This window comes from Falco naumanni, chromosome 11, assembly GCF_017639655.2.
Source record: "Falco naumanni isolate bFalNau1 chromosome 11, bFalNau1.pat, whole genome shotgun sequence".
Taxonomy (NCBI): domain Eukaryota; kingdom Metazoa; phylum Chordata; class Aves; order Falconiformes; family Falconidae; genus Falco; species Falco naumanni.
The window spans coordinates 9,451,856-9,471,111 of record NC_054064.1 but is presented as its reverse complement, the minus strand read 5'-3'; the positions used below and the strand labels follow the sequence as shown (position 1 = coordinate 9,471,111).

General features: G+C 46.3%; 1 protein-coding gene across 13 annotated transcripts in view; it reads right to left on the bottom strand.

Moving 5' to 3' along the window:
* PACS2 (phosphofurin acidic cluster sorting protein 2) overlaps nucleotides 1-19,256 on the bottom strand; it is an 83,318-nt gene that overhangs the window by 26,959 nt on the left and 37,103 nt on the right. For 5 of the 13 annotated variants that reach the window (XM_040610206.1, XM_040610213.1, XM_040610216.1 and 2 more), the window contains 13 exons: nucleotides 19,044-19,169; nucleotides 16,830-16,992; nucleotides 15,740-15,813; nucleotides 14,912-14,992; nucleotides 12,546-12,605; nucleotides 11,168-11,325; nucleotides 9,045-9,135; nucleotides 8,241-8,318; nucleotides 7,362-7,483; nucleotides 6,453-6,588; nucleotides 5,620-5,724; nucleotides 4,036-4,142; nucleotides 3,167-3,321 (listed from right to left, as the gene is read on the bottom strand). In XM_040610206.1, the coding sequence (XP_040466140.1) occupies nucleotides 3,167-3,321; nucleotides 4,036-4,142; nucleotides 5,620-5,724; nucleotides 6,453-6,588; nucleotides 7,362-7,483; nucleotides 8,241-8,318; nucleotides 9,045-9,135; nucleotides 11,168-11,325; nucleotides 12,546-12,605; nucleotides 14,912-14,992; nucleotides 15,740-15,813; nucleotides 16,830-16,992; nucleotides 19,044-19,169 (1,456 nt within the window). The remainder of the gene's footprint in view (nucleotides 1-3,166; nucleotides 3,322-4,035; nucleotides 4,143-5,619; nucleotides 5,725-6,452; nucleotides 6,589-7,361; nucleotides 7,484-8,240; nucleotides 8,319-9,044; nucleotides 9,136-11,167; nucleotides 11,326-12,545; nucleotides 12,606-14,911; nucleotides 14,993-15,739; nucleotides 15,814-16,829; nucleotides 16,993-19,043; nucleotides 19,170-19,256) is intronic. The other 8 variants (XM_040610208.1, XM_040610214.1, XM_040610209.1 and 5 more) reach the window with 6 other exon arrangements.

Genomic DNA, 19,256 nt, shown 5'->3' with positions numbered 1-19,256 from the left:
CCCCTTTCCCCAGCCAACTTAAATCTTAAAAAGCCAAAGAAAACAGGACTGGGAAACTGCTGAGGAAAGAAATGATTTGGAAGACACAGAGGCCCTATGGCTCCCCACTTCAGCCTCTCAGTTTTGCAAACTGCGTCCCCAGCAGCCTTTCCTGCCCACAGGCTGCAGCGCGCACACCACGGCCAGGTCACCCCTGCCAAGAGGAGTCGGGCCCCCTCCTCCAAACACCAGTCACACACCACAGCTGCTTCGCAATAGTAAGAAGAGGCAATTGTCCCCAGCCAGGGAAAACAACCCAGGGAAGCTTGTTTAACCGGTGGAGAAGGGCTACAACAAGTTCAATAAATAGGCTGTAACTAAAGACAGAAGGCAGAGTCCAAGGATTACCGTCCCCACTGAATGTTGGCATATGCGTCAGGTCCCTGCTTGCTCTAGCTATGCCTTATGGCTGCTCTGTGAGCATGGACAGACCTCTTTGCAGAAAGTTTGTGTCTCCTGCCTCCAGCTTGCAGCCCTGGATGGAGACTTGACTTCATACTTAGACTGAACAGAAGAGGGAAGGCATTTAAGTGACAAATTCTGCCCTGGGAGGTGGCAAAAATTTGCCACCTTCATTTTAGGCCACATGTGTCCCCAAACCAGACAATCTGCTCTCGCAACTATCTCTCCAGTTTTTCTACACAGGAGAAAAGGTGTGCCAGGATTGCACTTTCCAGCCACCATATTTCAGCCATACTCTGCAGGAGTCCTGTAACATTTACCGTCAGCCATGAAGTAGTCCCAGAGTTCCCCCTAATCATCTTCTTTTCATCCTTCCTGCATACCAAATTCTCACATCAAGCCACACTTCCAGCGATTGCATCAGCTGGTAACTGGTAATGTGACAATTCCTTCCAAAAAGACCTCAGTTGCTTAACTATACTCACTATCCTCCAGTAAAGCTCATGGTGGAAAACCTCCCAGTGTCTTTTCTCAGTCCTCCAAACCAGTGCTGGTTTCCAGATTTCCAGGAAAGGTTCAAGCAGAAAGTCTCTCTGAGCTCCCCTCATCGTCATTAGAGACTGGAGCCTAAGTTCCTCCTGGACCCTCCTGATCATGGCTACTTTCAAACCCATCATTTCTTTTGCAGTGGAGTTTTCAACAGTGCACGAGGAACAGCTCTGCACCGTGCACTGGAGAAGCTTTCCCACATTCTGGGGAAACATATCACACACGGCAGACGCAGTTGGGAACAAGTGCTAAATACGAGCACTCCCAAGAAGCTCTATCCATGGGAGCTAAATAAAATGCTAAAAAACCCCAAACAGCCAAAATAACCCCCAACCTTATTTTCTATGTTATTTACCCCTTTTCGGTTGTTTAATACACTGGTTTGGCCATCAGAGGAGTCTTTCAGCCATAGAATTAGAGGCACGAAGCAGGACCGAACCTCCCAGTACAGGTGCTTACAGACACTAAGCATTCCTCATCGTTAACAGACCACTGTAGGCTGACTCTTCTGTCATTGCAGCGTGCAGTTGTGGACTGACAAGGTAAAGCACTTTTGAAAAAACTCCACCATTCCCATTTCAAAGGTGCTGCTAACAGCCGAAAGTCTTTTTCCTTTAAGACGTTTATGGCATGGTCACTATTTTGTCTTGGGTGCTTTTTCAATTGTCAGAAAAGAGAGACTGCTCCTTAGTCACTTTAATGAACTGCCAGAAAGCTGGCCAGAAATAAGCACTTGATCTGATCAGGAAATACTGCAGCCTTCTATGGGAAAGGCCCTGTTAGAGAAGTTTCTATATTTAAAGTACATTTGAAAAGCATTCACAGTTCTGAACCAGGTCCATTATCAGAGTGCTTTGTTCTTTTTTTTTTTAATTACAAAAGAAAGTTTTAAGATTAAAAAAACAACCCAAAACCACACTAGCTCAATCTTGTGTTTCACTTTCAAAGAGAAAATATTTTCAGACGATTAAAGACTGCAGGACAGAAAACTCTTCTGAGGCTGAGAGACAGTCAGCATGTGAGGACCGAAGTCCTCAGTCACACAGGCTCTCATTCAAAGCGCATTTAACCCTGCAGAAATATTTCTTTTTGTTTTTACCCCCTAAAGGGCGCTCTCTCCTCTTCCTGCCAACCACTTTGGAAACAAAATGCCTCCTCCTTACAGAAGGATCCAGCTCTCTTCCTCTGCCTTTTTCATTTGACTTCTGCAAATTGCACCGCTGAATTGACAGCCTAACCCCCTACTGTTCATGGTGCCAGGCAGCAGCTTCTGACCCCTACAGCAACTGCCATCAGCTGGTCCCAAACCTAGAAGACCAGAAAAATACAGAGAAAAAGTGTTTTTCAAATTTTTGGTTGCCTACACCACTTAAGTGCCCTGTTCACACAATCCAAGCCTCCAAACTAGACCAGCTTCTGGCATCACACCCTTGGAACACCAAAGTTGCCCCGATGCCCACAAGCATCAGTGACCAGCTGGCTTCCCAAGGCCTCACTGCTACGACATTCCTCACATTTCTGACTACGAGATCCCTAACACTATTATCAGTTGACTCTACTCAACACAAGTGATCCAAGCTGGATAACTTTCCAGCCAGGCAGGCTTGTTGAGCTGCTGGAAGGGCAGAAAAAGTGCTGGAAAACTGAGGGAAAACCTCAAGAACAGCGCAGAGGAAAGGTCAAAAGATACACGTAATTTGAATAATTTGAACTCTCAGCAGTTTCAGAGCCTTTAAAAATTTTTTTTCAACCCTCCCTCCTCCATAAACATTTTTTGTATCAGCCTCAGGGAGGCCAGAACAGTCACTGCTTTGGGAAACACAGTGCCCAATGAATTCAAGATTTCAGCCAGAGAAAAGGCTTCTAGAACATTATTCTATGTATTCAATGTACCATGATAAAAGGATACGTAAGAGCCGCCCCATGTGGGGAGGAAGTACTCAACCTCTTCCTTCAAATGAAAGGTTTACAAGCAGACTCTGGCATCAGGAACGTAAAGATGAAATTCACTCACGCAAGAGCAGTAACACAAGCATTACACAACACTAACAGCATGACATTTGCCTCATTTAACAGCCATATACCTAGCCGAAGCTTTCAGGAAGGCTGCTCCTGAGGGAACACATCACATTTAATCCATTCATCTTTCTATGAAGAAAAATAGTTCCTTATTTACCTAGAGGGATGATCAAAAATCTCATGTAGCCGAGCCAGTCTGGGGTTTTGTGAGACAGCTGCTCTACAAAGAGCCTCAATACAGCGCTGAGGTAATTCTGGGCTCCAGCCACTGCGATTTTAATTGGGTTTGGAGGCTGTGAATTGCAGTTACAGCTAAACAGAAAAAGAGGAAACATTCGTAACTGTGCTTCCAACCAGGTATTTCAGAATAAGTTAAGAAAACCCACTTGGATAACAACAACCACAGCAGAAGAGAGCTTGCTCAACACACGAGGCAACATCACAATAATTAGCAGCAGCTTGAAACATTATTAATAGAACGCAACATTGTTCAGTACTTTCTAAATTGGTCTCCTTGGTCCTTGTTTCACACATTTTGATAATCTAAAGGGCTGGAATCAACTCTCTGGATTAGGATGTACCTATTGCAACTAACTGCTGTGTCAGAGAACATACTCGGGTACACACGGCCCTCAGCAGGTATCTAGGGAATGCCCTGAGGAATTAATCGGGGGGTGGGGTGGGGTGTACGCACCAAAAACTTGCCTATTAGCTTTGTATGTTTTACTGGTTATTAGATCTGACTTATGAGGTAGCCTCCAAAGCACAATCTTTTAAAATCACTCGTGTCGATGAAAGGAGACTTGTACCACAACACACGGCAGAACAGCAACAACTCTGCAGGGCTGGCGAGTGCTGAAGAGCCACACAACTCTGACTTCAGGAGAGTACATTGGGGAGAAGTATTGGAAGCGAGAAGTATTTCTCAGCTATTGGATGGAAAACTCCCTGGGCACTGGGGCACAGGAGTTTAGAGGCTTTTAGAGCTGAGACTCAACAAACAACACAAGCAAGGTGAGAACTTACTATCTCTGTATCCTGGAGACAATAGTGCTGAAAGCTGCCTGAATATCAGCTGAGGAGCATGTGCAGACCACTGGCAAGGTATGCTTTTGCAAGACATCTGATAGGTACTGAGGAGAGAATAGAACATTTTATAGTCCTTTTTTTGGTACAGTTTGTCATAAGAAGAAAATCTTCCTCCCCCAGCCTCCTAGGTATTCTCACACCCAAGCATAGGCATTCTCCCCATATCCAATTTGTAAGTGATACTGCTAATTCTCAAGTACCTCATTCTTGTGCATCAGCCAAAGGAAAGCTCTTCCCCTAGAAAAATGGAAACGTTGCACCTTCGCAACACACACCAACACTATATCCAAAACATGATGACAACTCTAGAACAGTAAGGGGGTTTATGGCTGCAGAAAGCAGGGCAGCAGCAGGCCACTCACCTAGCAGACAACACCGGGTGTAAGAACAAATGCTGCCTACTTGCCAGCTTCTGGAACTGCAATTGCATTTCTCTCCGATTTCAGGACTTAAACGCAGTGTTCTACCAACCCTCAAGCTCTGAAAAAGGGAAGGGTGCTACCAACACACATGTTCCTCATAAGAGACTGTTTCCCCTCCATGCAGCTAACAAGAAATGAGTGAACAGAACACCCCAGGTACAGGTGGACACTTTCAAATTCTGCACTGCTAATCTATACATCCCAGCCAACACTTCACGTCCTCTGATACTGCAGGCACAAGCTGCTAAAACTACTGGAAGATGACCTACAATGCTTTCTGTCCATCTCTAGAAGGCATTTTTTTCATCTTCAAGTAAAGAGAAACCAGAACCAGCTGGTATTTTTGCGCTCTCTGATATCAAGACCCTAGTTCTTCCAGAAGCAGAAAGCCAAACCAGACAATGTAGCTCCATGAGCCTGGCACAAGTTCTACAGGCAACAGTCACCCAGTACAAATTTATTGGTCCTCTTCCACACATACTTTGCTGCTTTCTCAGACCAAGGTTCCAAAGTGAACAACATTTTTTCCAAGCCATAACAAACCACCCCATGTTGCCAGCATAAGAAAGCACTGCTCAGGGTTCTTCTTTACACAGCCCTCACTCAGAACAGATGGGGTGACATACCTGCAGTCAGGAATCACAAGTGTGTCTGCAAGACAACAGAACTGACCTGAAATATGTTCTCCTGTGTTCACCACCTGTGCCTAGAAATCTCAGCCTAAACCACAGGTCAGTCCTTCCTACTTCCTTTGTCCCAGTCTACCACAGTTGAGAAGTAGGCTCTTCAATGCAAGGGTCTAGCTATTCCCAGCGTGCTGCTAAACAGAAGGAATGGCATTTTGTAGAAGAGAAAAAAACCTCTCTGGAAAGACACAGGCGGCAAAGCTTTACAAGATCCACAGCATCTCCTCTGGTCAAACGAAATCCAATCTGTAGGCACTGAACACTCAGTATGCTGCCAGCCCCCACGCACCACCACTGCTCTTCCAACCAAGCAGCAGAACCTACTTGGTTAGCGGTAGAGCTCAAGGCCTGTCCATTCCTGAGGAGGAACAGTGAAGGAGAACTGTGCTTCAGGTAACGTCTCCTGCCTTTACCTGGCCTTGCCAGTCAGAAGTATTGACAAGAATAATGTTTTCTGGCAGCTGGTCATCGGAAACCAGGATGTGATTTAGTTGGTCATACACTGTTTTCCTGGGGATCTGGAAATAAAGACAGAGAGGAGAGAACAGTAGCAGATGTCAGCTCTAATCGTCACGCCACCAGCTCCAGGTCTCACAATTCACGAGAGCTGGCTGTGCATGGCTGGCCAGTGCTTGGTCACCCCATCAGCAAAGGCACACCAGCAAGCCACGCCGGCTGCTGGGACTGACACTTGTCAGCTTCTTTGATACTGCAGTATTCTGCCGGCTCCTCTATTAAGCTAGCTTGGTTTTGTTGGCCATTACTCCTTCTGCCATGCACTTTCACTTACATAACTTCATACCAACTAAGAGTTGCCCAAGGAATTTTGGGTTCATAGAAGCCAGGAACAATCTCATTCAAGGAAGGAATTAAGTGAGCCCAGCAGCTAACAAAAGCACGGTACATACACTCTGCGCAAGTCAGTGCCCTTTTGCAATCCCTACTAATTTGCCTTATTTCACACAAGTAATTCCTCAACACATTTCTATTCATTTCTCTCATCAAAACAATCCATTCCAGTGTTTTCAGATCATGGTGGGCTGACAAAGCAAAAGCTGCCAAAACCCAGCAGATTGGATGGAAGATACAGTATCAGCCAAGACAAAGTCCCTCCCTCCTGAAGCCCCAGGGCCCAGCTCCTTTCCAGCAGGGACAGCACTTGGACCAGAAGGAAAGAGACTGCAGGAGACAGTTGGAGAAAAGGAAAAACTATGAGTGGCAGCAGAGACAGCAAGCTTTTTCACACCTGTAAGTGGTGTCGGGTGTCTGGAGAGCGTTCATTGTCCAGACTGTTCGCTCTCTCGTTCTGTGGTCTCACTGGCTGCCTCTCCTTCAGAGATGTGCTCCTTCCCCGACGTCCCGTCTGCTTCCCTTCAGACCTGCTAGAGAAATGTGCTTGCATTCCAGAGCTGCCTCATACCCGAGTGAGATACATCCTCCAAATCCCAGATCACCCAGTCTGGCAAACTCAACAATGTGAGTGGATGCACTGAGGAATCACGCACGTAGATCTGAGCTAGCTTGAGACCTGCTAATTCTGCTTCTGATAGCGCAAAGCACATGACTCTGCTACACAGCATGTTCCCAGCACTCCCAGGCAGACTTCCACAGCCCATGCTAAGACCCACACCACCACCCTGCTGTGGCTACACCAGCGTAATAGGATCCAGCCATACACACTGCAGTCACGCACCCAAAAGCAGCACAGGAATACCTGTTCAAAAGAACACCTACTTTCTTGCAAATGACCAGAGAAACTCTGTGGTGGGGTTGCTGAAGCCCACATTCACTACTCTATCTGGGAAGGTTTAACAGGACATGTTAGTCTTGACAACCACCTTTAAGGCTAAAATCTGCATCAGATGTTGACATAGCAACAGTATCTTTGAGCAAGCAGCATCAGAGTTTTATAAAAACCTCCTTGGACACGGAATGGGTACAGCACAAGAGACAAGAGCAACCTCAGAGCAATGCTGCCCTTCAGGGTTCTGAGCATTCATCTATCAAATGCTCAAGACCCATCTCTTAAGTGCCTGAAAGCAACAATGGTGTCCTTGCAGTCAATGGCTTAAGGCCACCCAGAACAAATGCTAACAAGCCATCCAGACTTCCCAAGAAGCCCTGCAGCAGGCGCAATGCTGTGTCACCGCCGTACCTGGTGGACGGGATAATGAGGGACTCTGTCTTAGTGATCTTCCCGCTGGGTGGGAGCTTCTCAACAAACACATCTGGTGTGGGAAGTTCAGCTTCCTGGACCTCAGCTTGCTGGTTAGATTCCTGTAAAAACACAGAGAACTGAGTGATCAGGAACAAACCCTTGCCTCTGTCTCACTACCACAAGAGCTGGCAGGAGGCACCCCAGCTTAGCTCTGGCTGGGGCACATCCAACCTGCCTCTTCAACGTGCTACCTGCTGCCAAAAGGCAGAAGCCAATACTGGCTATCTGGGTCTCCCTCCCAAGGGAGCTGGAGGTAGGAAAGGTGCTCAGATACACTGTTTGGAACCGGTACTCTCCCAGCTCGAAGCCAGGGACATGCCACCTCCATGCAATGCAGATTAATTCAGCTTACCCAAATGAACTAGTGGAGAGAGAAAGTCATGGGAAAAATGTTACAAACAGCATGGGCCCAGTAGAGCAAGCAACCTGAGCTTTGAGATTTTTACCCCAGGACCAGCTTGATTTCTTCCAATTCAACTTAAAGTAATACTTCTGTCTGATAAGATAGAGAATACCTTCCAGGATCATACACATGCTCAGCAGCATACTTCGGGCCAGCCTTCCCCAAACCAAGAGAAAGGCTGTTTAACCAGAAGGCCGTGTAAAGCATTTTGGTTTCAAAAGGCTGAAAAACAACCTCCAACAACTAAGGTCAGGAGGAGAGCTCCGCGTCATCTTCACTGCATCTAATGTTATCTACATAAGCTGTGTTGCACGTGCAACTATATGGACGGACAGACACACGCCACAGAATGCAGTTCAAAGTTGACACCCAAACTGTCAGGAGGAATATTAACAAGTGTGCTTTCAACTTACATAAGAGACAGTGTCAGAAATACTGTCGCCTGCATGTTTGGTTCCAAGACTCTTTGTCTTTTCAGGCACTTCTACCTGCTTGAGAGGAAAAAAGTCATTAGCACCTGCGGCACCAGCACAGTTTTCAGCCACACTCTGGATGAAGCTGTTGGAAAGACACACTTCTCCATTCAAACATTGCACAGCTCTGCAGGACGGCCAGGAGCGCTTCCTGCCCACACCAGGAACCAGGGCATTAGTGTGGGATGAAACAAAGCAGTAGGTGATGCACAATACACGGTAGAGACAAGGAAGCGCCCTGGAATCGGACTGGTATCCTATGCGCCTAATATGCCCATCCATGAGGGGATGGAAAAGAGGGTGAGCTGCTCCTCAGTGTTCACTCCCAGCCACCATGGAAAGTATCCCAACAACAGTAAGCTTCGACCCAAACAGTGTCAAGGAGCCCTAAAATTCCCAGGCAACATCTCCCATCCTGGCAGTCATTTCAAGTATACGGGAAACTGGAGCTAGTCGTACCATTAGCAAGTATTCAATATATAACTGAAAGATGTTCCCTTAATATGCTTTTCCCCTCTGCTTTAGGAAAACCCAAAACACCCCCAGTGCCCCCCCCCCCCCAAAAAAAAAAAACCTCCACACAACACCACAACAAACATGTTTTCATAGCAGAAAATTTGTATCTCTGCATTCAATTCTTTGGAGGAGATCAGAAAGGGTGCTTTAATTTAGATATACAAATAGAGACAGTGCAGGTCTGCTATATTGCCTGCAGATAGATGACCTTCTAGAAACATGACTTACAGGGCTTGATGGCTCTCTCTGGCTCCTGATGCTGTGGATGCTACCAATTTCCGTCTGAGAGCTGGAGTGTGACAGTCCTTCAAAATAAGGTCTGAATAAGGAAAGCAAAACCAGTTTCTTACTATCGAACACACTAACAGAGGAAGTCCACCACATTCACACCAAAGCAACATGACTGTTCCCAGGGCACCTTACTGCTCCCCAACGGTGCCAGTAAAATTTATAGGCCACTTTTGAAAGTGGGGAGGTGTCCAGGACAGCAAGAAAAGCCAAAAATTCCAGGGACCTCTGTGTAGCCCTGACGCTGACTGACTGACCGACCTCTAATCTAATGGATCCAACATGTCACTTGTCACGCAGCAGACCATATTTATAAAGTTCTGACTAGGAATGCTTGCATGCTCTCACACTACACACCAGAGACTCTTGTTTCCATAAAATCCAGGGTTGGCACGTGGCTCCAGCATTTTCCCACAGCAGAACAGAATGCACATTCAACCCACACAAGCAGTTGTGTACTCACCACCCCAAGCACCAGGTGTAAAGTTTCACACTGCAATTCTTGTTTCAGCTTTGCAAATGCTGACTGAACTACGTGCCATTCCAGACAGGGTCTAGCTCTTGACTGAAATACAGCAAGCAGAGTTACTGCCCTCCACGGATACTCTGCCTCTGTGGGTAAAGTGACTCTTGGTGTTAATATGCATTTTATTTCCAGCTTGCATCTGGATTTGGCTGCCAGCCCTAGGATCCAATTACACATTTGCTCAATAAGATAAGGTAGCGCATAATATCAGATTGCGCTTCCACATAAAAAGGCAGCTCATCACATTACGCTACAAGGCTCAATTACAATTTAAGGAACTGATTTATTTTTTGTTGTTGTTGCAGGAAAAACCTGCAAGATACAAACACGAGAACTGGACGCAGCAAACCACAAAGTGCCTCCCCAGGACCAGACACAATAGGTTCTTACTCCAGCAATGACATATCCCAGAACAGTTAGCTTGACGGCTCCAGGGAACAGGGCACGAGCTCTCTGTGCATACAGTACCACATTTTGGCTTGCTTCATTCAAAGCAGCTGCTCACCACAACACATCTACTTTCAAATCCCTTCAAGGTAAGGGCTACCAACTAGCAATATACTGGGTCAAGCTCCAAATGCCTTTATAAGCCACCAGCCCCATCACTTACCACTGCTGTTGCAGTTCATCCTTGACATCTGCTGGCTCACTGATGGGAACAAGTCACTCCAGACTCAGAATCTATTCTTGGTCCAACTAGGTTATTCTACGTTAATTAGGGTATTATGACACCTGGTAATTAGCTGGCATTTAGCAGATCCTGTACTGACCAACTGCAGTAGCAGGCTTTGCTTGTTTCAGAGCCATCACAACACTGAAGGCCTGAGCATGCAATTACATGCCAGCAGCTCAGTCTCATGTTTTCAGTCTTTATTTGGCAGGGACACGACACAGCTCTCTTCACTCAGTGTTCTGCATCTGTTTTGAGACCCTGAGACAGTGATCCTCGGCTCAGCTCCGCAGTGCTGCGATTGCCTATACGTCAGTGCCCACAAAAGCTGGTTGAGAACAGGCCTGCGTGTATCTACATGCGCTGCATCCAGCCCCCTTGTTTCCCCTGAGGAACTCCTTTGTTTCCCACGGTTCTGCTTCCTTAATCCCTGCAAAGACTCTCTTTCCACACATTCTCTTATCAGCTTTTCCAGAAAGAACAGCCTGCCTTGTCCATCCCTGTCTCTGCTTCTGCAGCTTCCAACCCCATCTCCTTCTGCCTTAGATTTCTCAGCTGTTCCTACCACCTCTTCAAAACACCTGTGTACACAGTTTAACTATTGCCTGCCTGGCAGCAACTCCTACCCCTGTGCTCAGGTGGCAGGGCAGGCAGAACATCTGCAAAGGGAACAAGGGAAAAAGGACACCAAAGGGAAGTCAGACACTACCTACACACCCCCTCCCCAGCTCACAAGCAGTCATCCACGTAGTAACAACACACAAGGAGGTGGGGGGAAGGATGGAGGGGTGTGAATAGAAACGTCTAACTTGTGCTAACACTGCGCATGGTCTCTCTCCAGCCCAGCATCAGCCACTCCACACTTACTTTAACTTTGGCTTTGGAGTGCTCAAGACACTGTCGTCATCCTCCATTTCTGGCCCGCTGTCACTAGGGTTCTCTATATCCAGTGTGTCATACAGAAGGTCCAAGTCCTCCTCAACCTCTGGAACATGCTCCGCCGGGTCCTGCTCTGAATCCAGAACCTACACAGAGGACAAAAGCGGGTATCGCTGACTCTGCTAGGAGCCAGAGCGATCCCATGCCACCCCGGCTCCCCAGACGACTGCAGTACACCAGCTTGCGAGGGAGACTGTGTTCCTGGTGCAAGGATACTATATCCAACAGAAACACTGGAGTATGTATATAAGAAGTGCTTGTTTTGGGTCAAGCTTCTCAGTGCCTGGTTAAGTAGGAGTTACCTAATTGGACTAAGAAGCATCCCCAAAAAAGCCATAGATTATGTCTATTATTCAACCCCATTCTATAAACAAAGCTTTTAAAAGGCTCAAAGTTTTTAAAAGGACAAAGTTGTCACGCTCCCCCGATTTGGTACCCAAGCCGGCAGAAATGACAACAGTGTCCACAGGAGGCGCCTGAAGCCCGGACAAGGATGAGCTGCCACCCATATGGAAAGCGGAAGAGAAGAGATTCTCACACAAAACTTCGTGGGCTGCTTCACATATACACCAAAGTAAGCAGGCAGCTGGGCACAGTTCTGAGCTTGCTTTTCGAGTGGCAGCTGCAGAGAAGCAGCAGCTCAGCTGGCTGAGACCTCAGCTATGGGTGCTGACTCTGCTGAGCTAACTTGGGAAGAACAGCAAAGCTAACAGGGCTGTTTGGAAGCGTAAGGAAGCATGAGGAGCTACTCCTTCCCACAAGCCACAAAATCAGCACACAGCCGTACAGCCAATTAAGATCTTAACTGTTTCTATACTAGACAGGTGACGTTACACAGATTTCATGGGTTCTGGATCTCTTTCATTCTCAGCTCTGACCAGACAACTGACTCTCCTGTGGATCTGTGTTTCCCTATCCAAGTTTTTCATGTCTCGCCTGGCTGTTCTAGCAAGATGATCAAACAGGCTGGGATTTAACTTCACAAGCAACATACACTGTAGACTACTTGCCTTTGAAAGGGTCAAAGATAATTTCAAAGCAGTCTGCAAAACTAATTGGGTACACACGTGATTGCCAAAATCTGCTTTTGATAAAACTCGATGTAGAAAATGTTTGATGACATTTTAAAGTTGGCCCTCAAGCCTCCATGCAAGGCCAGGGTGCAAGGAAAGGTCACATCTACCGCAGACTTGAAAACAAAACGAAGGGAACTAGGGACAGAGGAGTGTTCCTGAAGACTAAGGCAAGATGCACCAAGCAGAGGGCAACACACAGGACAGGAAGGCTTACAGAACGAATTACGTACCTCGTCAGACACTTTAAACCTCTTCAGTAATGCCACAACCTTCTGTTTGAAGTTTTGTTGCTGCAAGCCAAAGACACCTTCACATAAGTAAAGCAGTAAGTGAACTGTTTTCTCCCGGTCTACAAGAACCCCAGACATATCTGACACTGGTGCTCTAGCTGCTGCTTCAAGTCAAACAACTCCTGGCATCACAAACCAAGCCTCTGCTACTCTTATGTTGAAATCAGCTTTTCCACACCTGTGATACTTCCTTTCCTGCATAACAATAAGCTAGGTCTCATTCCACCAAGAAATACAAACCTTCTGGCCCTGACTGATGGCACACTGCTCTTGTTTGGACACACAGTGGATAGTAAATTATTTTATCTGCCAGATCATCTCCTGTACCCTGTTTGATATTTCTGGGAGTCAATTTTTCTGATTCTTAACGTGGGTGAGCCAACACAGGCATCTACCCACTGACCCAAAGCTCAAATATGTTTTCTACCAACCAAGCACTGTGTTTTCCAGCAGCCTGCAGTTCATCCTCGCAGGCTTATTTATTTGACTAGCAGCACCGCAGAAAAGTTGTGGGGCCTGTCCTTAGTACTTGCTCATCAGAAAAATGCTTTCTGAGTCTGTTACCCCCAGATCCTGGACACGGCAGGCACCAAGTGCAAAGCAACACAAGCCAAACTGCTGCACTCCCTTTGTGTTTACTTGCCCCCATGAGCGAGCGAGCTCCCTCTCTTGCAGGACCAAACAGCTGAGATTTGCCACCAGCTGCCCAGCTCTTCTCTCTGTCTCGTCTGACCAACCTAAGTCTGCACACCCTGAAGAAAAGGAAGATGAGAAGGGCCCAGGTGTGAGTGCTGGTACACAGCATTTGAGGTGGCACCTCTGTGTCAGGAGGAAAGGGAGGAGAAAACAGCTGGCACCAGGCCACTCTTTAGCAAAGTTGCTCATTCGCTGGCCCTCCTGTACCTCCTCTGAGCTCTTCTTACAAATCCAACTGCCTGCTCCCACTCTGACCTCAGACACTTCATGCCGCCCCACACCTCCAAACCTAGCCCTTTACCTCTGAACTCAAATCCTGCAAGCTGCAGCCACCTTCTAGACAGCTGAGGTTTAGGTGAAATAAATCCACCAGGCCTCAAACAAGACTGCCCTATTTCTGCCCCCAACACACGTGTGAGGCTGAGATGCTCCGAGAGTCGTCCTCTGTCTCAGGAGGCCAAGCACAACCGTCCATCACACAGACCAGCACGGCAGTCTGTGGAGGGAGGACACACAGCACACAGTAGCTAAGGTGCCATGGCCAGAGGTGTCTGCTGGCCTGAATGGTTTGACAGTTGGCAGACAGGGAGGCCTAGTTCGGAGCTGGACTGATGTTAACTTAATTGGCAGCACCAAACCCAGTTTTGGGCCAGCCCCGCACACTGGAAATTCACTGTCACTTCAGAGGTCAGGGCTAGACAGACATTATTATTATGAGGAAGTTGCCTGCTTAATAACCAAGTGGTGTGTTTTGTCCTAGCTGGTCACTGACTCTTGAAAACAACACGAAGGACACCAAGGATACGAACTAGCATGCTCCTGGTCTCACAGACAGGACCCTTTTAATATCAGATTCAGGTCAAAACAGGGGTTATTTCACACCTTATCAAAACATGGATTTCAGAAATAGCCTCACAAGAAGGCACAACGATCTCCAAACTTACTCCTAAGTCCAAAAAGAAACCTAGCCCCATCCTGTTGATTCTGAATTACTGTCATCACAGACATGCACACCTGTGTGAGCAGAATTTTGGCATGGTCAAGCACAAGTCACTGCTCCACAGAGAAGTGCAGCTTTGCAAGCATATGCATGCTTGCTGTAGAAGGTGGATAGCTGCATGCAACTTGCCAAAGCTTTCAACATGCAGCTACTTCTTCTGCCTCAGCACCACAAATACCACCTCAGGTTTATCTGACAGGCTCTAGCCCCTGACTCAGCTACTTCATTTTGAAACCTCCCACTGGCCTCTCCCATGCAGAGCACAAGCAGAAGAGACTCCCTTCACTGAAAGCTACTTTCAGGACTTACATGAGCATGGATCCTGCACTGGCTTCTTTGGAGGGCGGTGGGGGGTGGAATTTCATACACTTACGTGATTTTTGGAGCTCCTTAGCCTTGCAGCCAAAGGACTCTCAGGACAGCACATACATACACCTTGGACTGCCCTACTCCCTGAACTGGCTGCTTTTTCTAGCTCTTCACACACTGTGACCATGCCCCCATGCTCTCTGCTGGGCCAGCATGGCTGGTACTGTTGCTCCCATAAGCCACATGCACTGTGTATCTTGGCCAGACCCCATCAGTGTTAGTAAAACTAATTTCCACCGACCCTGGTTATGGACGTCGTTCTTACTATCGATCTCCGCTGCTTCTTGGGCTTCCCCAGCTCGTACTCATCATCATCCAAATCCTGAACAGAAAGAGGATTCCTGTGTTACCTTTTGTGATTCAGGGACACATGAGCATTTAAGTGCTAAAAATTTTCCCTCTGTGAAGATGAACCTGCTGCTCTGTCTTCCAGGCATTCAGCATTTGCCTTAACTGCAGTTACGATGGCAGAGGGAAAAGGAAGCGAACCATGCCTGCAGAGGGTCAGGAATAACAGCCTGGAGAAGCAAAACAGCCCTAGTTTTGCATTCAAGGCAGCAGGATAATTACAGCCCCACATTTCAGTGGGTTCCTCTCTCAGTACACTTCCAGAGATGGAAGGCAGGTGATGCCAGAGTCTGAAGGCAAATAAGACCCAAACTCAAAAGCATCTCACATCTACCCAGGGGGTTCTCTGTAAGGACCTGTTTTGTAGAAGTTATTAAAGACTAAAGACTGTCAGACCCCACTGGCCAATTAACTACAGCTGGGGATCTAGTTGGGCTCTTTGAATCCAATCAGCATTACAGAAGCCTTGACCATTACACAAGGATGCTAATGTTTTAGTGTTTAAAGGGAGCTCAAGTCCAAACACATGAACAGATAAATCACAGCATGATGGAAGAAATGGGTTACTCTGCAGGCCTTCCTGCCACAGCTAAACACTTGGTGACAGTCTCGCACTGTCATGGTTTAGCTAAAGAAATAGGCTTTTAGTTTCAAGCACGAGCTGAGAGTGTACACACTCTGCTGAAGCTCTCACAGTGAGAAGCCATGCCCTAAACAGTACCTGGCCCTGTACGGCATCATCACTGGCCTCCTGCTCAGAAGAGAAGCTCTCGTACTCTTCCTCGGAATAGTTGTCTGAAAGGGAAGGAAAGAGGGGAGAGATCCTGTGAAACTCCTTTAAGGTGAGGGGACAGTCACATCTCAGGAGCAGAGAAGGCCAACTAACGGTCGCAAATCAAGAAAGGAGGCACACAGGGAGACACCTGCTAGTTTATTTTCTACCTGTGCTAGACCAGTGAGATGGGAACCACCTGGAGGTAAGGAACAAGGAGAAACACATCTAATAGGAAGGAAGGACCAGCGCACAGATAAGGGTCCTTGAAACACCACCCCCTTTTACCCTGGAAAGAACCACCTGTTAGGCAGCAGCAAGTAGAGAGGTTTCTCCACAGGGGAAGTTTCCTCCTAACACGGGCGTAACTGGCTTAAAGGAACAAGTAAGACATGCCAGGAGAGTCTAGATCCTGTACTGAAATGACACTTCAGGTGAGCTGCCTGGCCTCAGGCAACAACAAAGCATTTGCATGCACTACACCTTCAACTGGTCACTCTTCTAGCAGCGAGCAAAGGGCTGGTACCACATAAAAAGATTGTCACAAGTAGAAACCCAATGACTTCCCTATACAGTGCACAGCATGGATTTACACTCATTAAACAGGCTAAAGTCCACAGCAAAACACGTTGCAGGTCTCATCTAAGCTAACATGATTTATTGTAGAATACTGAAAGGAAAAAGAAGTTCGAAGAGTAGCTTAATCATGAATCTCCTGAATACACCACTGTTAGCCAGGTGAGAAGTTACAGGTTCTCAACACACCTACCAGTAATGCTGGAAGAGTGTTGGTGAGAACACAGCTAACCCTTGCTGGATGGCTCAGCCCCAGTGTGATATGCAGGGGAAGCTTTGACAATTCAAACCCCCACTCCTGTCACACTCCGCACTCACATAGCAACAGGTTTGCAAAATGAGTTATCTTAGCATTAATCAGCTACAGACACAGCAGTCCCAGGAAGGATCTAAGCCCAGATGGTGTTTAACTCCAGCAAGTTCAGAAGACACTGGTCCTCAGAGTATGTGGTCCTACTCTTACCTGTAGACTTGATTTTCTGGCTGGCCTGCATAGTGCTGTCTTCATGGTCAATCGGCTGACTTGACAAGGAGAAGATCCAGATTTCTGCTACCTTCACTGCAGCCTCTTTGATGTTGCTGAAAAGGCTCAGAACCTGACCACCTTCTGTTGGGTGCTGCATGACCTGGGACAGAAATCAAGCAGTAGAAATCTGCATTCAAATGTATTTAAACCTCCATTATTTGCATGCTACAGGAGTTATTTATGTTAGTGGAGTTACTCCACATTTCCAAGTACAGAAGCAAGCCAACACCCTGCAACAGCAGGAGCCACTTGCAGGCAATACACAACGCTAGTTGAGATTTTATTTGACTACTAATGTAAGTGATGGAAGGAAAGAAAAAGCATTCCGAGCTTGACAGTTGATTAGTTCACCCTTGAAGGAAAATACTTGACTACCTCATTACCATGTATTTGCTTCCACAGCACAGTACTGATTTGAATTATCAAGTTACCAACCTTCTGAACACCTAATTAAGGAACTCAATTTTGTGTTAAAGCGCTGCAGAAGAGCCGGTAAAGGCAAAAATTCTTGGTGAGGTACAATGCAAAGCGCTTCCTAAAGCAAAAATCCCTGCTCCAGAGAGCTGACACCTGAATCGCAAGACGAGCTGGCCACCCCAGGATAATGAAGCAGTAGGTCACAAAAAACAAGACAATGGTGGATTCAGAGGGACACCTCTGTGTGGGTTTCTCCTTCGTTTGCCACCCCCAGCTCACAGGACTCTCCCTAAGAACCTAAGACTTATGTTCTTCTCTTGCCCCACCAAAATCAGAAAGTGCTTCTCCATGTCTGCACCTCAGCTTCCTAACACACGCCAGGCTGCTTCACATGGCTTTAAAAAGACCTGAGCTGATGAGGAACATGTGCCCCCCGCTCTTGAGCTCTGCTCAGACTCACAACTCCAATTCATTGCTTTGTTTCAACAGCTAACTTTTTTTTTTTTTTTAATTTTAAGAAACACATCTGTGCTGTTTAGGGGTCATTACAGTATAAACTGCAAAAGGCGCATGTGTCTAAAATTTGTTTTCCTGAGGTCTTCAATTTCAGAAATATTCCAGATGAGCTGGAGAGCAACCATTTCCTAACAAAGCGAACCTTTGAAATTTTTTCACCTTCTAACCTCAGTCAGCTGACATTACAAAAAGACGTAAGAAAAACCACATGCAGCAGCAAATAGCCAACACTTAGAAGTTCACTGATGGGTCTAATTAACATTTTCTGCCTTACAGCGGTATTTAATTTCTAGTTCTTGAACAAATCAAACGCACTACAGAATAAATGTGAGCTATAATACCACAAATTGGAATTTGGCCAACTGAAATGGGGAGTTGTTCACCATTTTACTGCAAGTCTAAGGGAAGCTGAACTCATGCACAAGGAGTGGTCTTTAAAATTAATTATTTTATATAGTAATAACTCACCACACCATAACACTAGCTTATTTTGGATGGAAACTATTTGTTGACAGAATGCAGTCTGATGAAAAATACTGGTATAAGCTGAACTTGCTACTGCTAAGCCCATTCTAAACACTCAGAAACAGAAACAGCAGAGATTAAACAGGGCGTGAAATAACAAAGCATGGAGCTAAGCCACTCAGAAAGCCTTAGTGAATAATTTATCCATACTTGATTCCAGCACTAATTTTCAGGTGTAGAGCTGAAAATTTTATCATTTAACTCTCATGAATTGAACTCCACCTGAATTACCAACAGCCATGAAAAAAGAATTGTAAAGGGTGTTTCAAGCAAAATGAAACTACTTGATCCTGAACTCTCATCCGGTGGCACAGAGAAGCACAGCAGACCTTGCTTTTACATTTCTTAGGGCTAGAAAGCTTGTCTGAGTGACACTATCTGTTGTGTTCTGCACTTATGATCTCCCTAACTCTGAAAAAAACCCATACAACAACAACAAAACCCTCAAAAGCTAATAAATTAGCCTCATGGAAGCTTTAGATATCAAGATACTATCCAGAAAATGTCCAGTATTATTACTCAGTAGTAATATCTGTTTAAAATATAGCCCTGTGAATGCTGATTACAGTTACTAAGGCTTCTATATGAAATCCCACCAGGTTATTCCCAATGAGCGAAAGCGACAACACTGGGTTTAAAGAGAAGGGAAAACATCCACCTTTGTAAATAGTGATCATGTCAAATGATGCTCACCTCAGCCATGTTGATAGACCCCACGGCCAGAGTCTTGTAGCCTAAAATGGTTCGGTTCTTGTACCGCTTCCGCCGCTGCAGCATGATCTGAAGCTTGTTGCCTTCTCTCTTCAAGAAGTGAGGGTACTGTGGTTGGAAACACAATGGAATTTATTATGTCTGCTGTTTATCCATCTCCCAGGCTGCCTGCTTCACAAGTAAACTCAATTCTCA